General features: G+C 22.5%; 2 protein-coding genes across 3 annotated transcripts; one reads left to right on the top strand and one right to left on the bottom strand.

The window, feature by feature from the left end:
- Positions 1-121: 121 nt before the first annotated feature.
- Positions 122-1,707, top strand: Bm8793 (Uncharacterized protein; the record flags this gene model as incomplete). The annotated part of the gene is made up of 2 exons (XM_001893470.2): positions 122-180; positions 1,509-1,707. 2 exons carry the CDS (start codon positions 122-124, stop codon positions 1,705-1,707), a joined length of 258 nt encoding a protein of 85 aa, XP_001893505.2.
- Positions 1,708-2,970: 1,263 nt separating this feature from the next.
- Positions 2,971-27,693, bottom strand: Bma-lfi-1.1 (the record flags this gene model as incomplete). 2 transcript variants are annotated; one of them, XM_043078721.1, is made up of 41 exons in its annotated part: positions 2,971-2,991; positions 6,393-6,679; positions 7,084-7,196; positions 7,410-7,609; positions 7,966-8,109; positions 8,534-8,635; positions 8,781-8,981; positions 9,126-9,332; positions 9,821-10,012; positions 10,729-10,908; positions 11,233-11,396; positions 11,739-11,859; positions 12,122-12,210; positions 12,508-12,565; positions 12,677-12,826; positions 13,590-13,805; positions 14,089-14,214; positions 14,582-14,680; positions 14,993-15,186; positions 15,628-15,787; positions 15,951-16,151; positions 16,660-16,857; positions 17,044-17,138; positions 17,588-17,680; positions 18,280-18,488; positions 18,841-19,060; positions 19,920-20,017; positions 20,312-20,492; positions 20,797-20,936; positions 21,377-21,469; positions 21,617-21,748; positions 21,988-22,082; positions 22,342-22,454; positions 22,636-22,714; positions 23,809-23,929; positions 24,304-24,518; positions 24,718-24,903; positions 25,158-25,293; positions 25,515-25,696; positions 25,888-26,092; positions 27,620-27,693. In XM_043078721.1, 41 exons carry the CDS (start codon positions 27,691-27,693, stop codon positions 2,971-2,973), a joined length of 6,090 nt encoding a protein of 2,029 aa, XP_042934655.1. The 2 variants fall into 2 exon arrangements, with proteins under 2 accessions (XP_042934655.1, XP_042934656.1); XM_043078722.1 differs by having other exon boundaries at positions 6,429-6,679.
- Positions 27,694-27,930: the final 237 nt, after the last annotated feature.

Genomic DNA, 27,930 nt, shown 5'->3' with positions numbered 1-27,930 from the left:
CGATTAATTAGAAAATGACTGGATTAACTATTGTTATTGTTATTTTCCACTTCTCTTCTTTAAATTTAGGTAGTCTTTCGTTTTTTTTACTTGTAACAAAAATAAGTTTTATTTCAGCCTCATGTGTGCACCAAATTACTTCCCATATCCAAGTGGTGGAATTATTTGTGGCTTAACAATGTAAGTCATTGTATATCATGATTTAAATCACTATCATAGCCGTAATAATGATTACAGTTCTGATCAGTATTAGTGCAACTTGTATCATCGTTGTGAATTTCTTGCTATCAGTTATAAATCGTGATTATTTTTAACTTTGCAGTTTAATTTAATTAATTAAATTGCTATTAGCAGAAACCCCGAAATTTTATGAAATTGTCAATTTCACACAATGTAATATATAAATGAAATTATCAGTTTGTTGACAATCAACTGATAACTGCCATAAAAACATAAAAGCTTTTTCCTTCATCCGAAAATTTCTGTCCAAGATTATATAATTTCATAATTCAATTTCCTATGAATTTTTTTCTTTATCCCAAAATTCAATTTTTGAAAGTTCCAATATTAGATGATTTGCTCACTATTATTTTATCATTTATATTAATATTATATGCTCAAAACTTTATTATCACCTAATTTCAACAGTTTTTCACTTTTTTCCAGGAAATTTCATTTATAATGTTAACTTTCAAGATTTTTTTAACGATTTTTCACTTTATGTATCTTTTTTTAAATTAAAATGATTTAATAAGACTCTTAAACTTCGTTTTATTTATATTTCAGATGTCCTGATGAATCAATTTTTCATTATTATTATTGTTGCTACGGGTTATTAGGCGCTTGTTGCTTTTATCTAAGAACGTGGCTTATGTAAGTTTTTTTTCTTTTTCCTTTCTAATTAAAATTCATTGATTTTTTCAAAAGATAGTTTTAATGAATTACTTATAAATGCAATTTTTGAAAAATAATTAATTCCAAAAGCAGCGTGGAATGCTACAGTAATGCATAAGTTGTACAGATTGCATGCATAATTTGTTGCATTATGCCATGCATGCTGCATGCATGACATGTATCATTTTGCACTGAATGAATAATAGTATATGACTAGCATTTATCCTTAACAATCTGAATGTTTTGCTTGTATGCAGTAATGTTGAATTTTATCATCAGTACAGCTAACGGAAAATTAATTTTATTTGGAATAGAAATAAAATAATGAAATGGAATTTGGTTACAAAAAAGTTGACTAGAATTTCTCGTAAATTTAAGAAACATAAAAATGAAGTGATTTTAATCAATTAAATATATATTTTTGGAGAAAATAGTGCAAAAATATGAAACATTTGGAAATATAATCACATCGATTCATTTATTTAAGTTTAATAAATTGATTGATTAATCGACTAATCGATTAAAAGTTATTAATTACATTATAATTTATGGAATACTATTTCGATATTTAAGTAATTTTGGAAAAAAGGATGGACTAATTGCTAATTTTTTAGAATTTTATTAATGGTAATCAGTCTTTCATTGATTCTTTGTGCCGTTGCGGCTGCTATTGCGGCTTTTTCAAGAAGCCGTCAACAGCGCATACCAACAAACGTTGACGCTACCACTAATGCTGGTTATGATATTCATTATCATCCACCACGTGAACATACCGTATATTATACGGATCATAGCAGGGATCGAAGTCTTTAAATTTAATTTTACAATTTCCATCTATCTTTGTTATTATAATCAATTGTTTGAATTGATAATACACATTACTTTATTAATTACTTGTTTAATCCTATTTTCTTACATTTATAAACGCTGAATTATTTTTTTAATTTTTTAAATGCACTTTACATTAATTTTTGATCCATCTCCTCCTCCAAAAAAAAAAAAAAAAAAAAAAAAAGAAAAAAAAAATCAGTTAAATGATCGGATTTAATTTGGATTTAGAGAAGATAAACTCAAGAAAAATTTGTACTTTACTATTTTCAATTGAAACATTTCTTTACCTATAATATTTAAAATATGAAGTTTTCAAAATTCTTTCGAAGTAATTTTTTTGAAGTAGTAAATTTTTCTTCTAGGAATTGCAAATTTAAATGTTAAATATCTTCATATTCATAACTTGAAATTAGATCCCATTACAGAATAATACTAGCAAGGGTTATAGTATCTTTTAGAAAAAGTATAGTACTTCCTTTTCTAAGCAATTTTTTTTTATTAACAGCTAGAGAATTCATAGCACTATTTTTAACTAAAGCATTCAATATTTAAATATGAAAATTTTAAAACTGTTTTGAAGCAATGAACTCTTTTTTTAACAATTGTAAATTTAGAGATTAATATGATAGATTGTTCGATTAAACGAAAACCTATTGTTCAGTGTTTTGTCGTTAAATTTAACAATGAGAAAAAAAAGAAATAAAATTTTATTAGCAACTAATAACATATAATACTAACCGATAGTAACCAAAAAAAAAGGAAAGGAAGGAAAATGCTTGGTCAATTAATTCGGAATTTTAGATTTAATGAAATACTACTAAAACTATAATTAGGGCAGCAGAAAAAAAATTGCTAAATAATGAGGATAATGCTCTAAAAATTAACGAAAAATAAAAATGAAAAAAAAAAAAAAGGAAGAATAAGAAAAGAAAAAAATTTGAAAAGAACAATGCTAAAAAGAAACATTTAAAAGAGAGACATATAATTTGAAATTGCAGAAAAAAAGTGCAACTGAAAATTCAAATTCGGGTTTGAATTATAATTTCTCACTTTTTTTCTTTTTGATTATTATCATAATTTTTTTCATAAAACAACCTTCTTTTTTTGTAGTAAAGAAAAAAGGAAAATATAATGATGAGAAAAATTTTTTTTTTTGCTTAAATTTGTTTTTTCATTTTTCGATCTTTTTCTATCAATTCGATTGCTCGCCGTTAGCATTCGTTTGACCAACCATATGCACAACGATTACTGTCTTTTTCTTCTTCTCTGAAAATGTTTTCAAATTTTTAAAATTCTATGAAAAATTCTTGTAAAATTAATCCAAACAACACATAAGCATGAATGACAGATTGATGATAGTACGATTTATTTCAAAAAAAATTTTCAAGCTTTTAATTTATTATGTTACTGGATTAAGCTGGAAATTTAAAAATTTTAATTATGGACACATGAAAGAAAGGCAAAACTAAATCAACTATTTTTTTGACTTGTAAATAAAAGTCAAGAACACTTTTTTTTTTAAATATTATTTTACAACTACTGACTACCATTGCTGCTATTACTGGAATTTAATAATAATAAATATTATTAATGATATTAATAACAATGATAATATCGATAATAATGGATAATAACTTATAAAAATAGCAATAAATAGTAATATTTATAATAAGAACGATAATAGTGATAACAGTAACGATAAACCATTCTTAAATAAATTTTAAATCGTTAGCAAATGCATCGATTAATTAATTTGCAATTTTTATCAAAATATTTCCTGAAATTTTTCTCATTGCTTCAATATTTTGAATCAAATATTCCTTTTCAGTTCTCCTCAAAACAATTAACTTTCTGTTAGGAAAACGAAAATATTGATAAATCTTCTCAATTATATTTAAAAATTTTTAATTACATCAAATAAATCGTACAATCATCGCTCCGAATTAGATTCCTTATTTAGAACAAATACAATTATACGAATAAATAAATTACAGTTATCTCATTAAAGGGAAATCAGTGGTTGCAAAAATTACTTCCACCAGTGCAAAACACAAATGCATGCTAATTACTGCTATTATCATTATTACTATTACGGCTTGCATCGTTGCTGCTATTATTATTATCATTGTTATATTATTATTACTATCATTATTACTATCACTATTATTATTACTATTACTACTATTATCCATTATTTATTATTATTACTGTTATTGTTATTATTATTAATACTATTATTTATTACTATTATAATGATTGTTATTATTATTACTGAAAAATTTATAGTCTTTCATGCAAGAAATAAAGATGTGGGATGTTAATCAATCAATTAGTGTTATGAGAATTTAAAGAAATAAAGAGAATTTCAAAAACGAAATACTAAATCATTATCTAGAATTTATACAAAGATGCATTAAACTCATATATAAAAAATTTATATAAAGCAATGAAAAATATTTAAACCTTTGCTGCTAATTTTTTTATACAGTTTACTTTTTCTGATTTTTAAATAAGAAATTTGTGAAAATTTCAAAACTGAGAATGAGAAAGAAAATATTAATTATTTCATTGATTTGAAAAAAAAATGTATCAAACCGGAAAATCTATTTTTGGAAAAAAAAAACTTTCAAAAAGAAAGTAAAAAAGAAACAGAAGAATTTTTAAATTTAAGACAAATTTTAGAAAAAAATATTTTTTTTATATTTTTTTGTTTTTCAAAATAGATGCATAAAATAATTTGTTGCAAAGATAAAGGAGGATAAAATGAAATTAGAAACATCAAACAGATTACATTTGAAAATTTCATTAAAAAAAAATGTATCAAAATAAATGATACACCTGCAGTAAAAAAACTGCAGTAAGAAAATTCTCGAAATTAATTATAATTATTTAATGACGAATAAGTAAGCAAATTAAATCATTATGATCAATAATTATGTAATAATAATGATTTGTTTGATTTATAATATAATTTATTTCAATTATTGTTACTGCTGCTTACTGCTTAATGGCTGAGTAAAATAACCAACAGTAAACAATAAATATTAAAATGATATTAGCGAATGCTTAGCAGATATTATTGTTTTTGTTTTAATATTTATCAATGATAATATGTTTATCAGATATTTTTAAATATGATAATAAATATGCTAATTAATTCCTAAATAATTTTTGCAAGGTTTTTTGTAATTGAAAAAGAGCTTTTTTTTCAAAAAATTCTACTGATAAAAAAAGAATGATTAATATATACAAATATATAGGATAAAAGGATTTTTTGACTATAAAATAAAACATAAAAGTAAAATTATAACAAAAATTTTTCTAATATTGCTGTATAAATATTACTGAAAGTTTTTTTGTTTTTATTAAAATAGAATGCAAAAAATTTCTCAATTCAAAATTTTTTACCTAATTGCTAATACAAATATTATTAAAGATTAGGAAGAAATGAAAAAAAAAGAAAAAAGTAGAAAGAATTATAATTTAAGTGAAACAAATAAGCGAAAAAAAAAGTTGAAATAATTAAATTAAAATTGAAGGATTTCTGCAAATTCCAGAAAAACATTAATTAGGACTGAAAATAACGTTTAATAAAAATGACGCACAAAATATTTACATTTATTGCTCTGATAAATTACCCAAATTGTTTATTAGCTTTATAAATGCATTATAAGTGATAATTAGTAAATGGCATATAAATTTATTACCTTTATTAGTAAAAAAAATTAAAATTTTTATAAAAATTAATACTAATAAAATATTTCTGTGAATGTTTAATATTATTATAAATAATATTGTATTATTAAAATTTCATGCCTTTTTTGACAAAACAAATAAACAGAATGCATATTGCTTTTTTCTTTTCTTAATTTTAATTGAAAATAAGAAGTTTTGAATTAAAAATTGATTACACTTCTATTTCTTTATTTTTATTTTAAAAGCAAAAAAAGGCATGTAACCTCATAAATTTTTATAAAGAATTTTTAAATTTTAAAATGAATTATTCTCCGTTTACTTAAAATAAGATTTTGGAAGTAAAATTCAAATGTAACAAACATCTGAAATACATTTCCCGTATGTTTACCAACAAAACACTTAAGTACTTTTAATGGAATAATAGAAAATAATAATAATTGACAGTAATACTAGTAGTAATAATAATAATGATAATAAACAGTGATAATTATAATAAATAGTAATTAATCATAACTAATGAAATTTAATAATTACTGGTAATAATAATTAATTAACAAATTAACCATCCAGAAAAAGCCAATGACAAAATGCTAGGTTGAAAGAATTTATGGCTTATTATCATAAATATAATGCTGATAACGATAACAAACGGCAGATTAAATAAATAGCCGAGTGATAATGACAAATGCGCATTTTAGCAGCAGGACAAGGAAAAAAGAAGCGCAAAAAAGTAAATATAGCAAAAATTATGTATGCAACCGTTTTCTATTATCTTAATTAGCATTTTTTGCATTAATTTTTGTCAAACTGAATTCAAATTAATAAAAAAAGAAAAAGAAAAAAAAAAAGAAAAGAAGGTAACTGGTATGAAGGTGGAAAAATAAATTTCCATTATCACAATTTTAAAAAAAAATTAAACTGAAATAAAAGAATAATGATAATCAATATTTGTCATCTTATTATTACTATACTTGTTTATCAGTTTGTTGTTGGGGAGCATCATGAACCTGCTGCTGTTGCTCAAATGTCGCACCCTGGTCAACTTCACTCAACGTAAATGTACCACCTTCACCATCCATCTGTTTCATACTCTTACCGGAATCATTTCCTCCCCCCTCACTGTCCTTTGCTGTATGAGCGGAGATCATATCACCATCACTTCGTTCGCTATGATATGAGCTGCTTCCGGTAGTTAATGTTATTGCAGTACCGGAAGTACGATTTCCGCTACCGTATGCATAAGCATTTTCATGTCGATCTGTAAAATTTATTAATTAGCTCAAAAATATACTAATACTCCAATTTATGCTATTGAAGTCTATAATGTATTATATGAATTATTGTTATTATCATTATTCATTATTATTATCATTTATTATCTTTCATTTGTTGTCATTTATTAATATTATTATCACTATTATCAGTATTATTATTGTTGTTATGACTATTATTATTGCTATTATTACTATTTATTATTCATTCGTTATGATCGATATACTAAAAATTCATCAGTTCCTCTACTTTTTGTTTTTTTACTCACTTATTTTTCATTAAATAATAATTTATTCAATTAATTTTGATAATAATTAAAATTTTGATCAATTTTTATCTGAAAAAAGTGCAATGAAAAAAAAAGAAAAGAACCAATCAAGCAAACAAGACCGGAATGTTTTAAGACAATTTTTGAATCATCCGGAATATTTGCATCAAAACTGGATGAGTGAGCAGTAAATGACGGTGTACCAAAGTATGTACTATATGAATTTATTGTTCGACTAAAAATAAAATTTATTGATAATCTGATTAATAGTATGTGATTAATAGTGAAAGAAAAACTGTGCTGCAATTGATGTTTGTGTTCTTTCTTTCCTTTCATCAATTTTTTAATTAACTAGTTTTTCTTTTTAACTTATTAAATTAAAATGACAATGAATGAATAACTAATTATTTGGCAACAAAATAACTAATTACTTAAATAATTAACTTACTCATACAAATCATATCCTTCTGTTGTTCCCGAAAAGCTTACATTCAATCGATTGATTTCACCGCTTATTATTTTTTCACTAATTTCACGACGTCGACGACGTTCACTTGTCAACTGATCACGCATAATGTTTAGTTGATTTTCTAGCTGATTAATTCGACTCTTCAGTGAACGTTCACGATTTTCAATTATTCGTTCAATCTAATATTTATAAAATAAAATTGAAAAAGTAAAAAAGAAAAAATAAATAAATAAACATACAAAAAGTTAATCTACAAAAAATAAAAAAGATTGTTTCAATAAACTTTTGTTTGTTTGTTTGCTTTTTTTTTTTTTTTTTTTTTTTTTGGTTAATTATGTATTAGCTAATAATTTGGGAATGTGATAAGTGGATAAATAATAAAATAAAGTTAATTTTAAAAGGAACAAGCAAAAAAAAAAGAAAAGATAAAAGTAATATGAATTATTTCAGTTCTTCTTCAGGGAAAAAATTTAGAAGGAAAAAAAAGATGCTATTGATAATGATGAAAGTTAAGTTAAAATAGGTTCATTGCAACCTGTAATTTCTCAGTTCTCATATTTTGTACAAATTTGTCGTGTTCTTCACGTTGCTTATTTGTAAGTAGCACCAGACGATTGCCATTTTCTAATTCAAGTTGCGCAATTTGTTGTTGTAATTGTGCGCAATTACGATGTAATTCCTTTAAAAAAAAAAAAAAAAAAAGAAAGAAAGAAAGGAATGAATGAATGAATGAAAAAAGGAAATGGAAAAAAATTAGCCCTAAAATTTGAATTAAAATTGCAAATAGTTTTTCTTTTTTTTTCAGATTCATTTATTTATAATTATGCAATATTGATTGTATTGATTTTTTCGCTTCGTTTTGTTTTGTTTTGTTTTTTCTTGTTTATTTCTTTCTTTTTTTCTTTTTTTTCAAATAATACTTATCATTATTTCATGAAATTTTTTTAACTATTTACTGAAAATGTTTGAAACTTCTTTTAAATTTTTATAATTTTAATACGTTTAGTTATATGAAATTTTCATGAAATAATTTAATTTAATCTCAAAAAAATAATTTTGAGGAAAAAAGAAAAATAAAAGGAAAAAGAGAATAAATTAGAAACTTTATTTTCTCGTTCCAATGCACTCAATGAATTTTCAATTGCTTCACGTTGTAATGATACTTCATGAAGGATATTTTCCGCTGCTCGTTTCTCCTCATCAAGCTATAAATCATTTAAATAATAAATTTCAATTTCATTACAAAAAAAAAAATTCATTGCACTTCAATATATTTTGCATTGTTTGTATTTTATGATTTCAAAAATAAATGAATAAAAATAAGAAAAAAAAAGCGAAAAGTCAACTAACAATTTCAACACGTTTAATTAATGACTGATAATTTTTCTCTAATTCATCATATTTGTCGCTAATCAATTTCTTTTCTGATTCAATTCGTGGTAAACGTCGTTTAACATCACGTAAGTCATTTTCTAACGTATTACGTTCATCTAATGCTTGTGATAATTGCTGTCGAATTCGATTTTCAGTTATTCGCTGCTGTGATATTGACTACAATAAAAAAAAAGTTATTCATTCGATTAATGTAAATAAAAATTACCAACTATTTTAATCACAATGTTCAAACATTAAAATTTGATAGTTAAATGTAGAAAAAATAAATTAATTAAATTAAATTAAGAATAAAATTTTAACATTTTCTAAGCTATTTAATTGCTTTTCAAGACGTTTATTGTCATTTTTAGCATCAGTTAAATGTCGTTGAAGATCCATTATGTGACTTCCGTTATCAGTAAAGCGTTGTTTCATATCTCGTAATTCGGATCGCACTATCAGTAGCTCATTCTCAAGTTGCTGCCGTCGATTATTTGCATTTGATAAATCATTTTGAGCATTTTCAAGCTGTAAAAATAAAATTAAAAAAAAAAAAGACTAACAAAATTTTATGCTAAAAAATTTTTCTCATCCAAAATTTACCAAATTCACATAATTTAGAATTTATAAAAATGTACGTCAAATTCAGATAAGATCTATCAAATCTATGTAATTCAGGATCTGTGAATTTGGAATTATGGAAATTAATATCATCAATAAATTTGATAATACAAATAAGATAAAAAAATTTTTAAACATTTTTGTTTTTAACACAAAACCGAAAAGTTGAATCTATTTGTACTTCTCAAATTTATTTGTTTAAAACAAAATTAAATAACTTGTAACTTTCCTCTTATTTAGAAAAAATAAACTTTTTCCATTTTTTAGCTTTTTTTCTTCCTTTTTTTTTTTTAAAAAAAACGAAAAAAAATAAGCAAAAGAAAAGAATTGAGCAAATAGAAAATCTATTTTTAAAAAAAAGAATTAAACATTTCAGTAAAATAATCGAAAATTACTTGATCTTTTAAAATTTGATTATCACTGTTAACACGTGAATGTTGATCGATAGTTCGTCGAAGTTCTGTTTCATTTGTCGTTGCTCTAATTAAATCTTTTTTCAAACGATCATTATCATCTTTCATATCATTGTTTACACTTTCGATAAGCTGAAGCCGACTGCTCAAATCGCGTACTTTTTCATTGAGAGACTGTAAAATTTGAAATAAAATTTAATAGCATAATTAATATTAATATTTCAAAGTTTCAAATAACTTTTTTTCTATAATATCTATAAAAGGAGTTACCTGCACCTTTCTCTTTAGGTAACATTACTAACTGATAATTTAAATAATGTAAAAAATTTTAAAAATCAACATAAGCTGTATAGTCTTAAACTAAAAAAAGAAAAAAGTAGGGAATATTATTGTCAAAAGTGCTAAAAAAAACTTTTGCGTTTACATTAAAAATAAAATATAAATTAAAGTTGAAATAAGTCATGCAAAATTGAAATTTATTAGAATTTAAATAAATACAAGCCATACAAATGTTTCATAATTATTTTATTCTAAATAGAAAAAAAAAATTATTCTAAATAGAAAAACAAAAGAAATTGATTGATAATATTTGAATTATTTAATTACTATCGATAAATATCTTAATGAATTGGAATAATTAAATAGAATAACCAATTTATAAATTAATCGATAATTTTTTGTTTCTGTTTTTTTAATATAAACAATCGACCATTTCTTAATTCCTCAACCATTCATCTGATTTCTCCTTTTTTTTTTAAATTAATAAGTTTGTTAAATTAAGGAATGAAACAAAAATAAATTAAATAAAAAAAAATTATTTTTTAAATAATATTATTTAACGAAGATTTTACAGAAAATTTAAAAAGCAAAACCAAAAATTAAAAACAAACATTTCGTTCGCTTTCAAAATTTGCTAATAATAAGCGAATTTGTTGTGATTCATTTTCCTCATCTTTTAATTTACTTTCCAGATGAAACTTATGCATATACCAGCGTTCTTCATGATCACGAAGCACTTCTAAATCACTTTGTGCTGTTTCTAAATCTTTACGTAATGTTCGAACAAGGTCCTAAAATTTTATTCTTTTTTTTTTTTTGGAAAATGAAAGAAAACATTTAGAACTTGAAATATTTGCTTAATTAATTTCAAAATTATTCTTCTCTCTTTTCATTTCTTTTATATGCTTTGAAAAAATAAAAAAATAGGAAAAATTTTTACAAATTTTTCTTTTCTTACACATTCGTTGCCTTCTTTTTTGATTAAAAATGAAATTAAATAAAGTAAAATGAACAGAAAAAATAAATAAATAAACAAATAAATAACTAGTGCAAATAAAATCCAAAGTAAATAAATAAAGAAAGGAAAATAAAATAAAATAAATTAGCACTCATACATTCAACTGACGTAATTGCGCTTCTTTTCCACGTGCTTCCATTTCAAATTTTGCTATTTTTAATTTCATATGACGTCTTTCTTCATCACGTTGTTTAAGAGCTTCCTCTTGTGAGCGAAGAAGTTGCTTAGCTGATGTTAAACGCATTTCCAACGTACGTCTCTCTAAAAAATAAAATAAATCATTGCATATTTTGCTATGATTAAGAATTGTAAAAAATATCTAATTTAAGAGAGAGAGAGAGAAAGAAAAGGAGAGGTAGCAAGAGAATGAGAAAGCATGAAAAACATGGAGAAAGTAATAGAGTAAGATAAAATAGAATTAATTAAATTGAATAATCTAAATAAATTTAAGTTAGTAATGCAATTTTATTCTAATACTTCAAAACAACTTAATATTAAAATCTATTTAAGAGAAAATAATTCGTTAAGTTAAACTTTTCATTTTATGATTTATCATTAATTAATTAAGATTATAGTATTTCACATGCATTTAAATCAGTTTACCTTCTTCAACATCAACTAATTGATCTTCGATATTTCGAAATATTGTTTCTTGTTTACTAATTTTAACTGTTGAATCGACACCCTTCTTTTTAATTCGATCAAGAGCTTCACGATATTCATTCTGAAATTAATTGTACAATATTAAATAATTCTTGATTAGTAATATCACTTCCATACGTTAAGCTAAATAATGATAATTTCAATTACTTGAAGTGAAAATGAATTTTATTTTTTTTTTGTATAAAAACTTTCATTTGAGATTTGATAAATTTCCAAAAAAAAAAATTTTGCGCAGTAGAATCCTAAAAAAATTAATTAAATTTTTAAATATACTAAATCAAACAGTTAAAACGTTTGAAAGGAATTGAAATTTTGAAAGTTACCCGTTCTAATTCAAGTTTTTCAATACGTCCAATTAACTTTTGTATATTTCCGTCAAGTTCGTTAACATCAAATTTTCCTTTACTTTTTTCTAAAAAAAAATATATATATATATATAGATAGATAGATAGATAGATAATTTAAATTTAATTCAATAAAGTTGAAAATTTTATTTGGTTATAGAAATTTTAAACTCCATCCACCTTTTTTTTTGTTCGTTCTTTTGAAAATTAAAATTGTATAATTAATTATATTAAAATCATTTGCATACGATATAAATAAATATATTCGAAATGAATGAATCGGAACAAAATGTAAATTTGAATTAATTAATTAATTAATCTAAGACACATAAAATTGTTAAGATATATTTATATAGTTTACCAACCATCAGATGATTTATGTGTTTCTTGTACTGTTTCTCTCCTTTCTCCAACAGATTCACCCTTTAATTTTTATTTCAATATTAATAATTTTGAAAACAATTTTTTTCTCCAACTTAATCAATTAAAAAAAGGGAAGAGAAAGGTTAAATTTTAAAATTTAAGTTAAATTACATCAATTAAAAATCGATTGATAACAAGGGTACGATCGATTATTGAATGCAGACGACGTAAGGCGTCATGTAACGCGTCACGTTCATTTTCCACGCCCACGTAGTTTTGTTGTAATGTTATCAAATATTGTTCTGCGTTATCAAATCGTGACTGAAAAGAAAAAAAACATATTTATTTCAATGTTTTTTTCAAAAGAAAAAAGAGAGAAAAAGTAATACTAGCATAAAAAAAAATTATTGCAAATGAATTAAACTTTTTTTACTTAAATTAAATTTTTACTTTTCTAAAATAAGAAATAAAAAATAGAAAAAAAGCAAGAATATTAATAAAAAATTATAGATAATAAATAACTACTAGTTAACAAGAAATTATAGATAAATGATAAAATTTTGTAATTTATTTATTATATTTTTTGCACAAAATTTTTACTAAATTTTTTTTCTAATAGTACAAAAGATTTTAGATTTATAAAAAATAATTTCTCAATTAACTCTCTACTGCTCAGCATTTTAACTAATATTATAATTTAACTATAATTATTAATTATCGATATCTACTGCTGTGTTTATTAATTATATATTAATTATAACTGTATTTATTAATTATAAAGAATAATTTAGGAAAGAAATGACTGTAAATTACATGATTTTAATTATAAATCTTAATATCATTAACTGATTAAGGCTAACCTGCCTAACAAATTCAATAACTAAATAAGCAAATTAATTTACAAAATTCAATTAATTTATTTAAAAGCATATGTAAGCTTTTTTTTAGCATTGAATTTTTGTTTGTTTTTTTTTGTAATTTAATCACTTTTATTTTCATTTTCCTTCTTAATTCTTTACCACTTTTATTCATCTTTTACTTTTTTAAAATTATAATCATAGTTACAATTATCACTAATACTTACTTGTAAATCATTTATTTCATATTTACGAGCTTCTAATTCTTGTATAGCATTAACACGTCCATCTTCAGCGGTACGATGAGCGTTTATAAGATCATTCAATGCTAACTGATATTCATCCGTTTTACGAATAAATTGTTCACGTAAAAATTGCACTTCACGTTGCAATTTTTCAATTTCACTTCGAAGTATATTACGATCACTTTCAATAGCTAATAGCTTCAAATTGATTATCATGTAATATTTATTTATTGATACATTTATTGTTTAAAATTATGCGTTAAATTTTATAAATTAATTGAAATAATGCCGTAAATATATGCCAAATTAAAATGCTTTTGCAAAATATTTAATTTTTTACTTTCAAAATTATAAAATTTAAAAATTTTGCTGAAATAATTTTAAATAATACTGTGAATGTTTAAAAACCAATTTCTAATTAAATAATAGATTTTAATTTATTCAAATTTAATAAAATGAATATTTTATTAATGTACCATACCTTATCAGTTGTATCATGAAGCTCACCACGTGTTTGATTCAATTGTGATTCTAAATTTTGAATTGTTTCTGTCTGATTTTCAACTTGTTTCACTTTTTCGCGATATAAATTTTCAAGACGTTTATGCTGAAAAACTGATTATAAAAGAAAAAAAAAAATAATAACAAACTGATATTGCAAATTTTATCAAATTAATTGACTAAAAAGTAATCGTAGTCTTTATAGTTTACAAAAAAAAAAGAAAATTTTTAGTTGAAATTTGATAATTATAATTCTAAAAAAAAGGATTTGAAATTTGCAAAACTAATTTTCTTGTTTCAAAAAAATTAGTTTTTTATTCAATTTATTAAAAAAATTGGTATCAAATAATAATGACAAAACATTAAATTTACATTTAAAGAAAAGATAGAGAAGAAAGTAAACAAGTGATAGGAAAAAAATTGATATGATATAAATATATGAAATTATTTTATAAAATATGAATTAAATTTACCTCAGGACGGAGTGTCTCAACAATATCAGCGTATTTTTGAGCATCTTGAAGCTTCTGCTTTAGATATTCAATTTCAGTTTTACATTTCTCTTCAGTAATCTAGAAAAAAATTATGTGGTAACAAAAAAACAACAAAAAAAAGAAAACAAAAAACAGCAAAAAATTTTTTCTATAAATATTTCTTTAAAAATTGTAAATAAAAATTTCTTTTCTTTTCTGTTTTTCATTATTTACTTTCTTTTAATCAATTAAATTAACAAACCTTCAGTTTTTTCCTTTTTTTAAACAAAAATATATTTTTTTCGCATATTTAATTATTTATATTTAATTAAAAGACTTTCATTCAATTAAAAAATAAAAACAAAAACAAAATATTTGTCGTAAATTTAATGATAAACAAACAATAAATACCTTAAAATTATGATTTTCAGCAAGTAATAAATTCATTTCGCTTTTTATTTTATTAAATTTCATTTGAAGCGAATTATATTCTTCCTCAGCTGAATAAATCTGTCCCTGAGCAGCGCTTAAATCTGATTGCAAATTTGCCACATTTTCTTTGGCATCATTAATTTCACCTTCCAAACGATGAATTTCATTTGTTGCTGTAACAGATTTTAATTTTAAAAATTTCTCTCCTTTTTTCAACATAATTTTAATATCTAATTTTAATAAAATATTGGATGGAAAAAACTGTTTACACATACTTTAATGTCTGTTAAAAGCTCTAATAAATGACTAAAAAAATATATTTATTTCATACAAAAATAAAATTTTTCTTTCAACTTTTTCTCTCTTTTTTTTTTGAATAAATATTTAATAAGTATTAAATATATTCTAAGGAAAAGTAAATAATTACTTTGGCTATAATTGATATATTGACTTTTTGAATTAGAAAAACTTAAGATGCTACTATGATAATAATAATATCAGATTAGCTTAGCGTTTATCACCAATTTCGATAGCATTACCAAAATAAATAATTTTACTTTTTTTTCGGGCTTTTTTCCTACAAAAAAAGAAAATGAAAATGAAAAAAGGCTTGCAATTATGAATTTTATTCTTTTGATCGCTGATAATTTTATCCAATGAATTGATCTTATCATCTGCAGACGCAAGTAGTGATTTCATTTCCGTATTGTTTACATTAAGCCACTTATTCTCATCGCGTGTTGCTTGCAAATCATTCTTGTAATGACTAATTTCCTAAAAAGTCAAAATTTCAAATTAAAACTTCAAACATTTATGCAATATTTTAAAATCTCTTTTTTTGTTAAATTTAATGGCACACAGATGAGAAGTAAACAAGGCAATATAATTATAATTGATTTAAATTTTAATTATAAGTTTAAAACCAATAAATGAATACTTTTTCAGCATCACGTCGTACAGTTGATAATTCATCACGTAAACGATCTAATTCCATATTCAATGTATCAAATTTTTCCTTCCAATCATTATTTTCACGTTCCAACATACTATCATGACTTTTTAAATTAGTCATTTCACGTTCAGTATCACTTAGTTTAACACGTAACTCATCTATTAGAGCATTCATCGAATCAATCATCTGAAAAAAATCAAACATTCATTAACTTTCAAAAATTCACTTCTTTTTTTTTTTGTTTTGATAAATTGCTTTTTGCCTTTTATCCAAAAAGACAAAAAATGATATAATAAAAAGAATAATTGAAAATTCTTTTTTGACTAAGAAAGGAAATAAATATTTGATTAATCAAAGTAACATAAATGGAATAAATTATTTTGATTAAATTAAAATTTTATTTCCAATAAGTGATGTAAATTTACATCTAATCTTCAGTGATATACTCAAATAGATGTGTAATTAAATTTTAATTTATATCTAATAAAAAATTCAATAACAACAACCTAACTTTTAATTGCTTTTAAAAGAAATAACATTTGAAATGAAAAAAAAAAAAAATAAGATAAAAAAAATCAATTAATCTTTTATTTCCACTTATGTTTACTTAAAAAAAATTACTCACATATTATGTTTGTTTACAGAGATTGTTGACTTATTTACTTATTTCATTACATATTTTAATATTTTTAACCTTTTGATGTTTATCTTTTTCGTGATCCAAATCAATATGATATCGTTCTTGTGCTGTTGTTATTTCTTTTCGTACTTTTTCATTTTCAATTTGTAATTTTTGTTTTAACTGATTAATCTCAGCACTCAATCGATCATTATCTTGATCTTTTCCATTAATTTCATCGTGTAAATCAATAATACGTTTTTCCAAATCATCCTAAAATAATTCAATTCTTTAGTAATAATACAATTTATCAATTAATAATTTAATTTAATTAAAATAAAAAACAAAAAAAAAGTGTTTCTCCTGGTAGCGCATTAAAGCTTTTTTCGACTTCAGATTTTATCACTTAAAAAGCCAATTAAAATTATTTAATTTTGACTAAAAAATTAAGAAACTAACTTTATCACTTTCAAGTTTCTCCAATTCAGCTTTGTATTTGTTAATTTCGTAGATTTCTGTTTCATGTTTTATGATAATTTTTTCACTTTTACTCTCTGAAAGCATTAAAAATTTGCTACATATAATTAAAATTGTAATATAAATTAAAATTTTTAGATGCAATAAATTAAAATTTAACATTGATAGTGTTAGATTTAAAAATTTTATATGATTCAAAATAAGTAAAAAAATTTTAAAACTTATAACAAAAATTAATGTAATAATTAGTCACTATATAAATGGTAAGAAACTATAGAAATATTAAAATTAATTAAAATAAACATTAATTAGGGATAGTAATTTTTCTTTTAATGCTTATAATATTGCTAATTATTCTTCATCTGTTTTATTTTCTTCTTTTCCTCAAATTTCATCGGATGCTAGAAAAATTGGACGAAAAAAATTTCAAATTCTACTAAAAATTATTGATAATTAGAAGAAACTCATCTAAATTACTTCAAATATTTTTCTATTTCTTATTTTTTAAGTAATAAAGTTATTTTACCGTGTGATTTTACTGTTTCACGATCATCTAAATTTGTTCGAATACTTTCATCTAATTTCACCTTGAAATTTGCATCCGTTTTAGCTAAACGATCTGGAAGAAAAAAAAAAATATAACAAGAAATTATTTATTTAATCAAAATTGATTAAATAATTGCTTTTAGTTGTTATACTAGCAAAAAAAAAAATTATACCCAAATTAAAAAATTATTTTAATTAATCACCAATTAATAATTTTCATCCGTTCTCTTCAAAATATTAGTAATATTAATAATGGTAAGTTAATATTTTTTTTTAAAAAAAAAAGAATAATCCTATATCTTATAAATTTGAAGATGAAAATACTAATTTATTGCTAATATCAAATATTATTAAAATTTAAATATCAAAAAAATTTAACCAAATATTTAATATAAATAACTAAGCTTATTAATTGTTTTCTATCTATATTTTTCCCTTTTTTTCCTCTTTTTAAATCATCTATACATTATCTATACTTATAATAAAAAGACGTACAACATGAAATTATCATTTTAGTTAATTATTTTAGAACTAATAAATTGAAATTATCATTTTAGCTTTGTAATTTATCTTAGAAATAAATAATAAGTAACTTTAAACAAATAAGAAAGAAAGGAAAGATAGAAATAAATCTTTTTTACTAATTGAATAACAAAGAAAAACTGAAATTACCATTTAAAGTGACAATTTCAGTACGAGCTTCTTCAAGTTCTTTTGTTAGCAAATGATTACGATTTGTTTCTTGTTTCAAATTATCACGTGCTTTACGTTCATTATCTTCTAATTCATGATTATCTTTTCTGATATGTTCCATTTCTTGCTCCAATTTACGTATTCGTTCATGAAGTAAATTAACTTCCGTATCACCTTTTTGTTTTGCACTGTAATATTTTTCATCTTTACAAAATATGTGAATTTTATTCATCGAATGAAGAAAAGAAAAGTATAAACCGTATTTGACGTATATAATAATAGTGTGTGTAATAAACAATCATTTAACGTATGATAATTTGACGTATATTGTAAATAATTATTTGATATATAATAAATAATCATTTAACGTTTATAATGATCATTTTACGTGTAATCACTTCACGTGCTGTACACAATAAGCAAACATTTAATGCCCTATATAATAAGTAATTATTTAATCATTTAGTATATGTAATAAATAATCGTTTAAACATTGATAATAAATAAAAGTTGTATACAATAATAAAATAATAAACATACCCGCTAAGATCATTCTTATCTTGCTGTAAACGATTATTCATTTCTGATAATTTCTCAATTTCTTTCCTTGCAGCAATCAAAGAATTCTCTGTGCTACTCAATTTTGCTTGATTTGTTTTCAATTGCGTATCAAAATTATCATTTTGACGACGAATGGTTGTCACCTCAGTAATATATTCATTGATTTGTTTCTTGAAATTATTGATTTCATTCAAATGACCTTAAAATGAAATTAAAAATTTTAACTCAAACATTTTCTTTATAAATATTTTCAAATGTACAAAAAGAAAACCAAGGTTGTAATTTCCCCAGAAAATGATTAAATAAATTTAATTATGAAAATATTAATAGTTTCATTTTTTAAGTCATTTAAAAAAATAAAACAATTCTTCACTCTCTTTTGACTAATTCTTTCAATTAGTAGTAATTTAGCATCAAAATTCTAGTTAAAATAAACAATACTAAAAGATTGAAAATAAGTGAGCAAAATTTCAAAAAGCCAAAAAATGAATTAGCAATTAATCGTTATTGTTTTCAATAAATTATGTATTTTTTAATAATTAAGTTTTTTGAAAGAGAAATTAAATTAGTTAAGACTGCCTATTTTTAGAACTTGATTTTATCCATTTCAAATAAGCAAGTAAATAATTTAAGTGAAAATAATCAATAAATGAATTTCCCCTTTATCAATATTAATATAATATAATATCTTACATTGCTGTTTTTTTCTTTGAAATTATTGGTATTATTTTGTATTAAATTAAACATTTTCAATTTAAAAAGTATACTAACTCATTTAATAACTATTTAATTTTCTTCCAGTCATTTCTTTCAACAGATATTTTTTAACAAATTTCAATGTTAATATGCTTATATATAAGTATTCAATTTACATATTACTAGCATTACTCACTCATTTTTTCTTTTCTTCTCTCTTCAGTTTCTCTACTAAAATACATCCTTTATTAATTTTACAATATTATATATATATATATAATATTAACTGACAAAAATTTGAACTAATAATAATAATAATTAAGGAATGGAATTAAAGTAATCAAAAAAACAAACAAACAAACGTTGATTAAGTTTTTCAGCATCATCACGCGTTTTTGCTTCAACATTTAGCTTATTTTCTAAATCATTAAGCGCTTTGGTCAATGTTTTCTTTTCTTTTCTGTAAATCATTTGGAATTAAAAATATTTTTTAGTTCTGTTGTCAATTTAATAATTAAAAAATTTTAATGGTATATATGCATATATTAATTAATCAGTCTAATTAATGTATAAATAATCAAAATCATATATTGAAATTACAAATTTTCATTATCTCCCTTATATCTAAGAAAATAGGAAAATTTTGTTAATTTTAGATTATTAATGTCAAATATATTCTTTTAAACTTTTAAATTTAAATTTAGAAAATTTGATTTCAAGCTCATTTCTTCCTTTATGAAAAAAAGAAACTTACATAATTCCACTACGTTCCTCTTTCATTTCTTTTATTTGCAATTCAATAGTTGTTGTATTCTTTCTAGCATTTTCATATTTTATATGCAAATCACTCAATTCATTGCTCATTGCTTCTAGTTGTGCGCTCTTATCGTTTAATTCATTTTCAAGGATTTTTCTTGCAGATTCAAAAGTCGAATCTGTAAAAATAAAACAAAATCATTGTAATTTTTAAAGAAACAAAGAACAAAAAAAAAACCTTCAAAAAATTTTTCGAAATATTCTATAAAAAAATTGAACAAAAATAAGTTCAAAAATAATTAATGATGGTAAATAATAATAGCAAATAATAATAAAATTTAAGAATTTTATAGATTATAAATCGCTAATTTTTAGTTCTAAGTTAGATACCGAATCAGATAATATAAAAATTTAGATTAGAAAAAAAAAAGAAAACAATTAAGAATTTTTTCTTTTATTATCTGATATGATTATTTCATTTACCTTTTGAATTTAACTCATCGACAATATTATTGTATTCTTTATCAATTTTCTGAATTCGTTTATTCATTTCGTCTGCTTCACTTTTCAATTTTTTATTATCCTCTTGAAGTGTTGCTATACGTGCAGTAAGTTCGTGTGTGCTAATAAATTAATTAATTTTAAACAGCACAAAAAAACATGCAAAATCTTTAAATTCATTAAACTTTAATTTAATGTTATTATTAATTAATTCAAACATATCAAAATTTTAAAAATTATGATATATGACACTCCATCTTCTACTCGTTCTTCTCAGTTCAAAATGTCAATTATTCTTTTGTTTTTTGTTTTTTTTTTAAATTACGTCATTTTAATTCTAATTACGAATACAATTAATTAAAAATATTTTAACTTCGCTTTCTTTTCCTCTTTCTTGTTCTCAAATTACATTCTCAAACGATTTTTGTTTCTAATTTATGCCATTTTAGTTGCAATTATGAATACATTTAATTATGAATATTTTAACTTCGCTTCCTCTTTTTTCTCAAATTACATAGCTAATGAAATTTCTTTTTCTTTTTTAAAAAAAAAGGAAGAATACGATATTTTAGTTTCATCTTCAATTTTACGAATACGCTCTTCGGCATTGTCATTAGCTTTTCGCTCAACATCTGCCAAGGTAGTCTTGAAATGTCTGAAAGAGAAATAAAAAAAATTGGCTAATAATTTTTTTTTACAAAATGCTTTGCAAAAAGAAAAAAAATAATAATTTACTATTTACTCCATTTAGGTATTTTCTTTAAAAAAAAGTGAGGAATAGAAAAAAGAAAAAATTACTTACTCTTGCATCTTTTGAATTTCATCTTCAAGAAAACGTCGTCTACTCTCAATGGATGATTTCTCTTGTTCAGTATTTTTCAAATAATCTTCCAAATTTTTCATTGTATGTTTTGTATCATCTAATTCCTTTTGCCTATATTAAAAAAAATTAAATATAACAAATTATATTTAATTTTTTTCTGTATGAATGTATGTATTTTTTAACTCAAAAAAAGGGAATTCTTTTTAGTATTATTAAATTTACATCATTAATAGCAATAATAAAGAAATAACAAAAATGATAAAGAAAAACTGAAAATATTGAAAATGATAATTCTTCAAGTTTTTGTATTTTTTATTTATTTATTTTCTTTCTTTTTTTGCGTGTTTTACCTATTTATCAATGTTCGATTTAATTCAGCGATTTGCTTTTCCAAACGACGACGAATTTCTTCAAGTGAATCATATTTGCTTGTGAGCTCGTTTATCTAAATTATTATAAAAAAAAAAAAATATAAAAAAAAAAAAATCTTAAAACTATTCAAGAAAAAAATAGCCTAAAACTAGCATATTCTTAAATTATCTTTAAAATTACATTTTTAAATTTTTATAATAATATTTGCAAATTTTTGTTATAAATATTTTTTGCAAGATTTTTCTTCTTTATTTTTAAATTATCATTTGTAAACTTTTCCCTTTTCTTATTTCCTTATTTTGCTTTGAAAATTGAAAAAAAAAAAATCATACCTGAGCATCAGCATTTTTTAATTTACGTTGTAACACGTTACTATCATTGATACGGCTGTTTAATACGTAACGAACGCTACGTAAAACTTCAGGTGGTGGAACATAACTTTTTGCTGTAAAAAAACCAAAAAAATATGGTGAAGAATTTTTCATCTTTTCATTTTTAAAGAAAAAAAAGTTAAAAAACAGGAAAAAAGATGAAATGAATGAAAACAAATAATGTTAAAACTAAATAATCGTTTTTATAATTTAGTAAACATAAAAAAATTTAAATTAAAAAAGTAATAAATAAACCTGGTGATGAAGCTCTTGCTTTTGTTTCAGCATTGATTTCATATTCATGCGTCATATCATATAATTTACGAAGAGCATTCTATAAAATGAAATACAGGTAAGCAAATTAATTCACTTACGTAGAACACGTAAGTATAACAAACATTTTTTTTATTTATATAAAAAATATTAAATAATTATTGACATGTGGTAAGTTCTTGACGTTTATCACTCTATCTCTCTCTCTCTCTCTCTCTTGTCCTTTTTTCCTTTTCTGAGTTTTATTCTCAAATAAAAAAAAATTCCAATATTAAATGTTTATGTTTTTCAATATATAAATTAATAGATGATCCTTTTTTATGTTTAATTAAATTAAATTTGACAACTTATTTATAATAAATAAAAAGTTATTTTCATATATTTTTGTTGCTTTAAAATTAATTATTCGATTAAATCCAAATATATTTGTATAAGAATTTATTAAATTATTGTTATGTAATATATTATTTACCAATTGATTTTTATCACAGTTAATTAAGATTTAAGGCCAATGTGAAACAAAATTTTTAGACACATAAAATAATAAATTGTACAGAAATTGTTGATAAGAATATATTTTATTAGTTATAATTAATAATGCTAATTTGTATTAATTGATTACTATCATTAAAGAGATTTCTTCTTTTCTTTAAAATTATCAAACTAATTTTGTTTTCATTTAATTATCAAATAGATCTATTCATAAACTTAATTAGTCCAATATTTAATTCATTCACTTAACTTTTTTACTACTTTTTATTAATTAATCATGTGATAATTGAAATGAATATTAGCAAATATTATCACATTAATAAATAACTATTCAAAGAGTTTGGTATAAAAAAATCATATTCTAAAAAAGAATTGAAGTTTTTCTCTAAAAATTAAAGGCTAAAAATCTAGAATAATGACATATTTTAAACCAAATCGATTCATTGAAGTGGTCAAAATATTATTTTACTAATTTTTCTAAAAAAGGAAAAAATAAAGAAAAATTTTACCATCGTTTTTTATTTAAATAACACTTGAAAAATATTTTTCTTGAAAATTTAGAAATTTTATATTCTTCTCTTGTAAATTTAAAAAAAAAAAATTACGTTTCATAAATTAGAAAAATAATAATTCATGTTTTACAACAACAAAAACAATAAAAACCTGGCTTTCAGCAAGACGATCACGTGTACGTTTCAAATCACTTTCTAAAGCAATTAATTTATTATGATTTTCATCATCACGACTTTCTAATTCGATGATTCGCTTCGCACTTTCCTCATATCTACAAATTAATAAGTTATCCGCAAAGTAAAGAGAAAGAAACAGATTCAATTTGAATTATTTTTTAATTTTTTTCTAAAGAAAGAAAAATTCTATTCAAATTTTAATGATTTACTTTTTATTGTTATTAAGCAAAATTCTTGTTTTATCATTAAAATGTAAATTAATGCGGTTGAGAATAACTATAAATTAATTATAACTACATATGTATATATATATATATATGTTAATTTACTTATGTTTACTGATTTTAAAGAAATTCAATTATTTATTCCAAATTGAAATTGTTGATTAACTTGTTAGCTTCTCTTTATTTTTCGTTTCTTTTAAAATAGTTTAGATTTTCTATTTAAAAATGTGTGCTAAAACACAAACTTTCTCATAAGTTCATCATGTAAACCGGCATCTTCGGAACGAGCTAACCGAAGCTCATTAATTAATTCTGGTCCAATTACCGGAACTGCTTGCTGTTGTTGTTGTTGTTGTTGTGAATCGTGGAAACGTTTGACCGCTTCGATAAGTATCGTATCTTGTGTGATGTCCACTCCACTTTCGCTTGATAAATCCGACAGTAATGTATGTGTACCGCTCTAAATTCTTGAACAATTAAATCTTAAAATTTTTTTAATTCAATTTTAAATGTTTGACTTCTTATTTATGCAATAGAATTTACTTATCAGTTAAATAATTGAAATATATATTAGTTAAGCATATGCATATAGTAATTATATTCAATAGCACTTAAAGCTTTAATTTGAAATGCTTTTTTATCTCAATAAAAAAATTTACCTCAACATTTAATCCTCGGACAAGACCGCTTACATGTCGAATTACTTTGATGAATTCATTACGCTGATTTTCTAGGTCACGTTCCGTTTGTTCTCTATATTCCGAGCATTGTTTACGTACGCGTTGTAACTCCGACCATAATTCCATCATTTTACGCTGTTCATCGCTTAAATACCGTGTAAGATTCTGAAAAAAAAAAAAACATTTGTAATAACTATTACAAATGATTTATTTATAATAATAGTAAACTGTCAATAAAATGTTAATCATTATCATAATTAATAATAATAATAATAATGACACTGTTATAATTACTATTTTATTCATATATACTATCATAATTACCAATATAATAATAATTACTATTATAACTGTTACTGTATTCAAAAATAATAATGATAGTACTTGATAAACTATTCACTATAATATAAAATACTTACTCGTTCTCGAGTTTGATAAACTCTTTCCTTATCACGGATATTAATTTCAAATTGTTGGCGTAAACGCTGAATCTCGCCTTGTAATTGATCATTTTGAAAACGTTCCTGTTGTAATTGCAAAGCCAAGTCATCCGTTCTAAAATACAAAAACTATTTGTGATAGTTAGAAAGGAAAGGAAAAAAAAACTTTTGACTTCTCAATTTATAGACAATAATCAATTAATTACTTTTCACCAACTACCACTTTTATTTCTCTATTAATTGCAATTAAATCTCAAAGTCTTCTTTTCTCTTTCTCTCTGCTTTTTCTTTCTTTCTTTCTTTTTTTTTAAAGATTCATTTTAATTATAAACAAACCTCCTACGTTCATCCTCTAATTGACTTGCAAATTCAACATCACCAATATCTTGCATTTTAAATCTTGGACTAAGCAACCATTCCTCTTTTAATTTCATATCCGTGAAATCACCTGAATCATTCCAATCATGTACCGTTAATCTTCCTTCAATTTCCTCAAAACGTTGCCGATAACGTTCAATCTGAAATTTTTTTTACAATTTTAAAAAAAGAGCGAAAAAAAAAACTTTTTTCGGTTAAATCAAATAGTTTGTTAAAAAGTTTAAATTAATAATATTTTCGATATTCTCAAAAAAAGAGAAAAGATGAAAAAAATTTTTCCATGACCACTATAAATGTTATCATCAGTATCTTATCATGATTAATTACGTACTTTACGTTGCAATGCCGCCATTATATCAGCATGTTCACGTTGTTGTTCCGTGTTTGCATCGATACGTCTTTTGTAATTAATCAGTTCATCTCTGGGATACATTTTTGAAATTCGTCCACCTGTCACAGCATTCCCGAGACTAGCATCATCCATTGAGTCGATATATTCGATAGTATCATCAATATTACCACCACTTCCTGTTATTCTAAAATAATTCATCAAATTTCTATTACTGCAATATTATTCATGATAATTAATCATGATAAGAATAATAGCAATCATAAATAATGATAACAACAAACAGTAATAAATGATGACAACAATAGTAAATAATATTAATGATCGTAATAACAATAACAATAGTAATAACAATGAATAAATGAATTTGGATTGGATCAGATTAGGACTCATTAGCTTTAAAGATAAACTTAATCAAAAATGATATATATTAATATAAATTTTGATCTAGATAAAAATTTTTTTATATTTCAACTCTCATCAATGTTTCAATTAATGAAGAGAAAAAAATTGAAAAAAAATTCAATTAAAAAAAGAAGTAAACAAATAAACATATTTTTGTCCTTTTAAATATTTCTGTATTTTTTCCAATGTAAATTATTATTACTTTTCGCATGTCAATTCAACAATAACAAATAAAATGAACTTATGCTTCGGTAATTATTATCAATTTTCTTCATTCTGATTTTCTTTTTTTTACCTTTTGCAAAATAATAATTATCAAATTTATCTCTTCCATTTAAGAATTAATTCCAGTATTGCTACGATCAAAAAGCACTATACTTTATTTTTTTTTGCCGCAAAAAAAAAAAAAAAAAAAAATTAAATAAAAAATAAATAAAATTTTACAAAACTAATATGATAAAACATTAATATTTAAAAAGAATATTTACCAAATAATAATATTATTCTTTTTTTGTTTATATTACAAAAGTTATAATAAAAAAACAGTATAACAACATAACAATAACAAAGTAAGAACAACAACAGCAATAACGATAATAACAACAGCGCTATTACTACTACTATTGTTATAGTAATATTTAATCATCCAACTATTTATTTGTTTCTTGATACTACAATAATCAGAAAGCTTGGACAGCATACATTCAACAATTGAGAAATTTTACTTTGCTAAAAATTGTAAACACTCATTCTACTTTAGATAAACTTTTCTAGCAAATAAAATAATAAATTAACATGCACTGTACTTTTAATCTTTTATATCTTACATTTTGCATAATTTCAATTCATTTCATACTTTCACATCATATCACATTTGAAGTGTTAAATGGATCGGAAAATTAACATTTTTATAACAATTACTTGAATGAATATTCTAACACTGAAATATCCATTTCTATTATTTAATTTTTTTAAGGTTTTTTTTTTTTTTTTTTTTATTTTACTTTTTTAATCTAATAGAAAAAAGGAAGAAGAAACGAATAGAAATTCCTAAAATGGAAGTTTTTTTCTTTTTTTTGGAAAGAAAATAAAAAAGAGGAAATAAACGATAGAAAGAAAAATTTTGCAAAGAATTAAAAATACATATGGATAATATGCAAAAAAAAGAAAAGAAAAAAAGAGATTATATCATTTAATTTTTGCATCCGTTCATTTTAATTATTTATTTAATTCCGGTTTACTACAATTTTTCAAACTCATAAAAAAAGTTTGTTTGTTTGTTTGATAAATTGAAATTACTTATTCATACTTTATTTCTCCAGAAACTGTTTTTTCAGCGCTACGTTGTCCTTTTGACGGAGTATCTTCTTTTGCTTGTTCCATTCGTTTTGATTTTCTCTCTTTCTTTTAGCAGTTCAACTAAAAAAATAATTTTTTTACATTCAAATTAATTAAATTCAGATCGTTTTTACAAAATTCGAAAATTTTATTTAACAAAAAAAGAAAAAAAACAATTAAATGTAATAAAGATCGAAATATTAAAACGAATTATATAGTATGGTTAATAATAAAATAATTAATTAATAATGAATAATTAACAACAATACTAATAATAATGAT

Source organism: Brugia malayi (assembly GCF_000002995.4).
Source record: "Brugia malayi strain FR3 genome assembly, contig: Bm_v4_Chr2_contig_001, whole genome shotgun sequence".
Classification (NCBI taxonomy): Eukaryota; Metazoa; Nematoda; class Chromadorea; order Rhabditida; family Onchocercidae; genus Brugia; species Brugia malayi.
The sequence above is the reverse complement of the archived record's forward strand: the minus strand, read 5'-3'. Positions and strand labels throughout refer to the sequence as shown.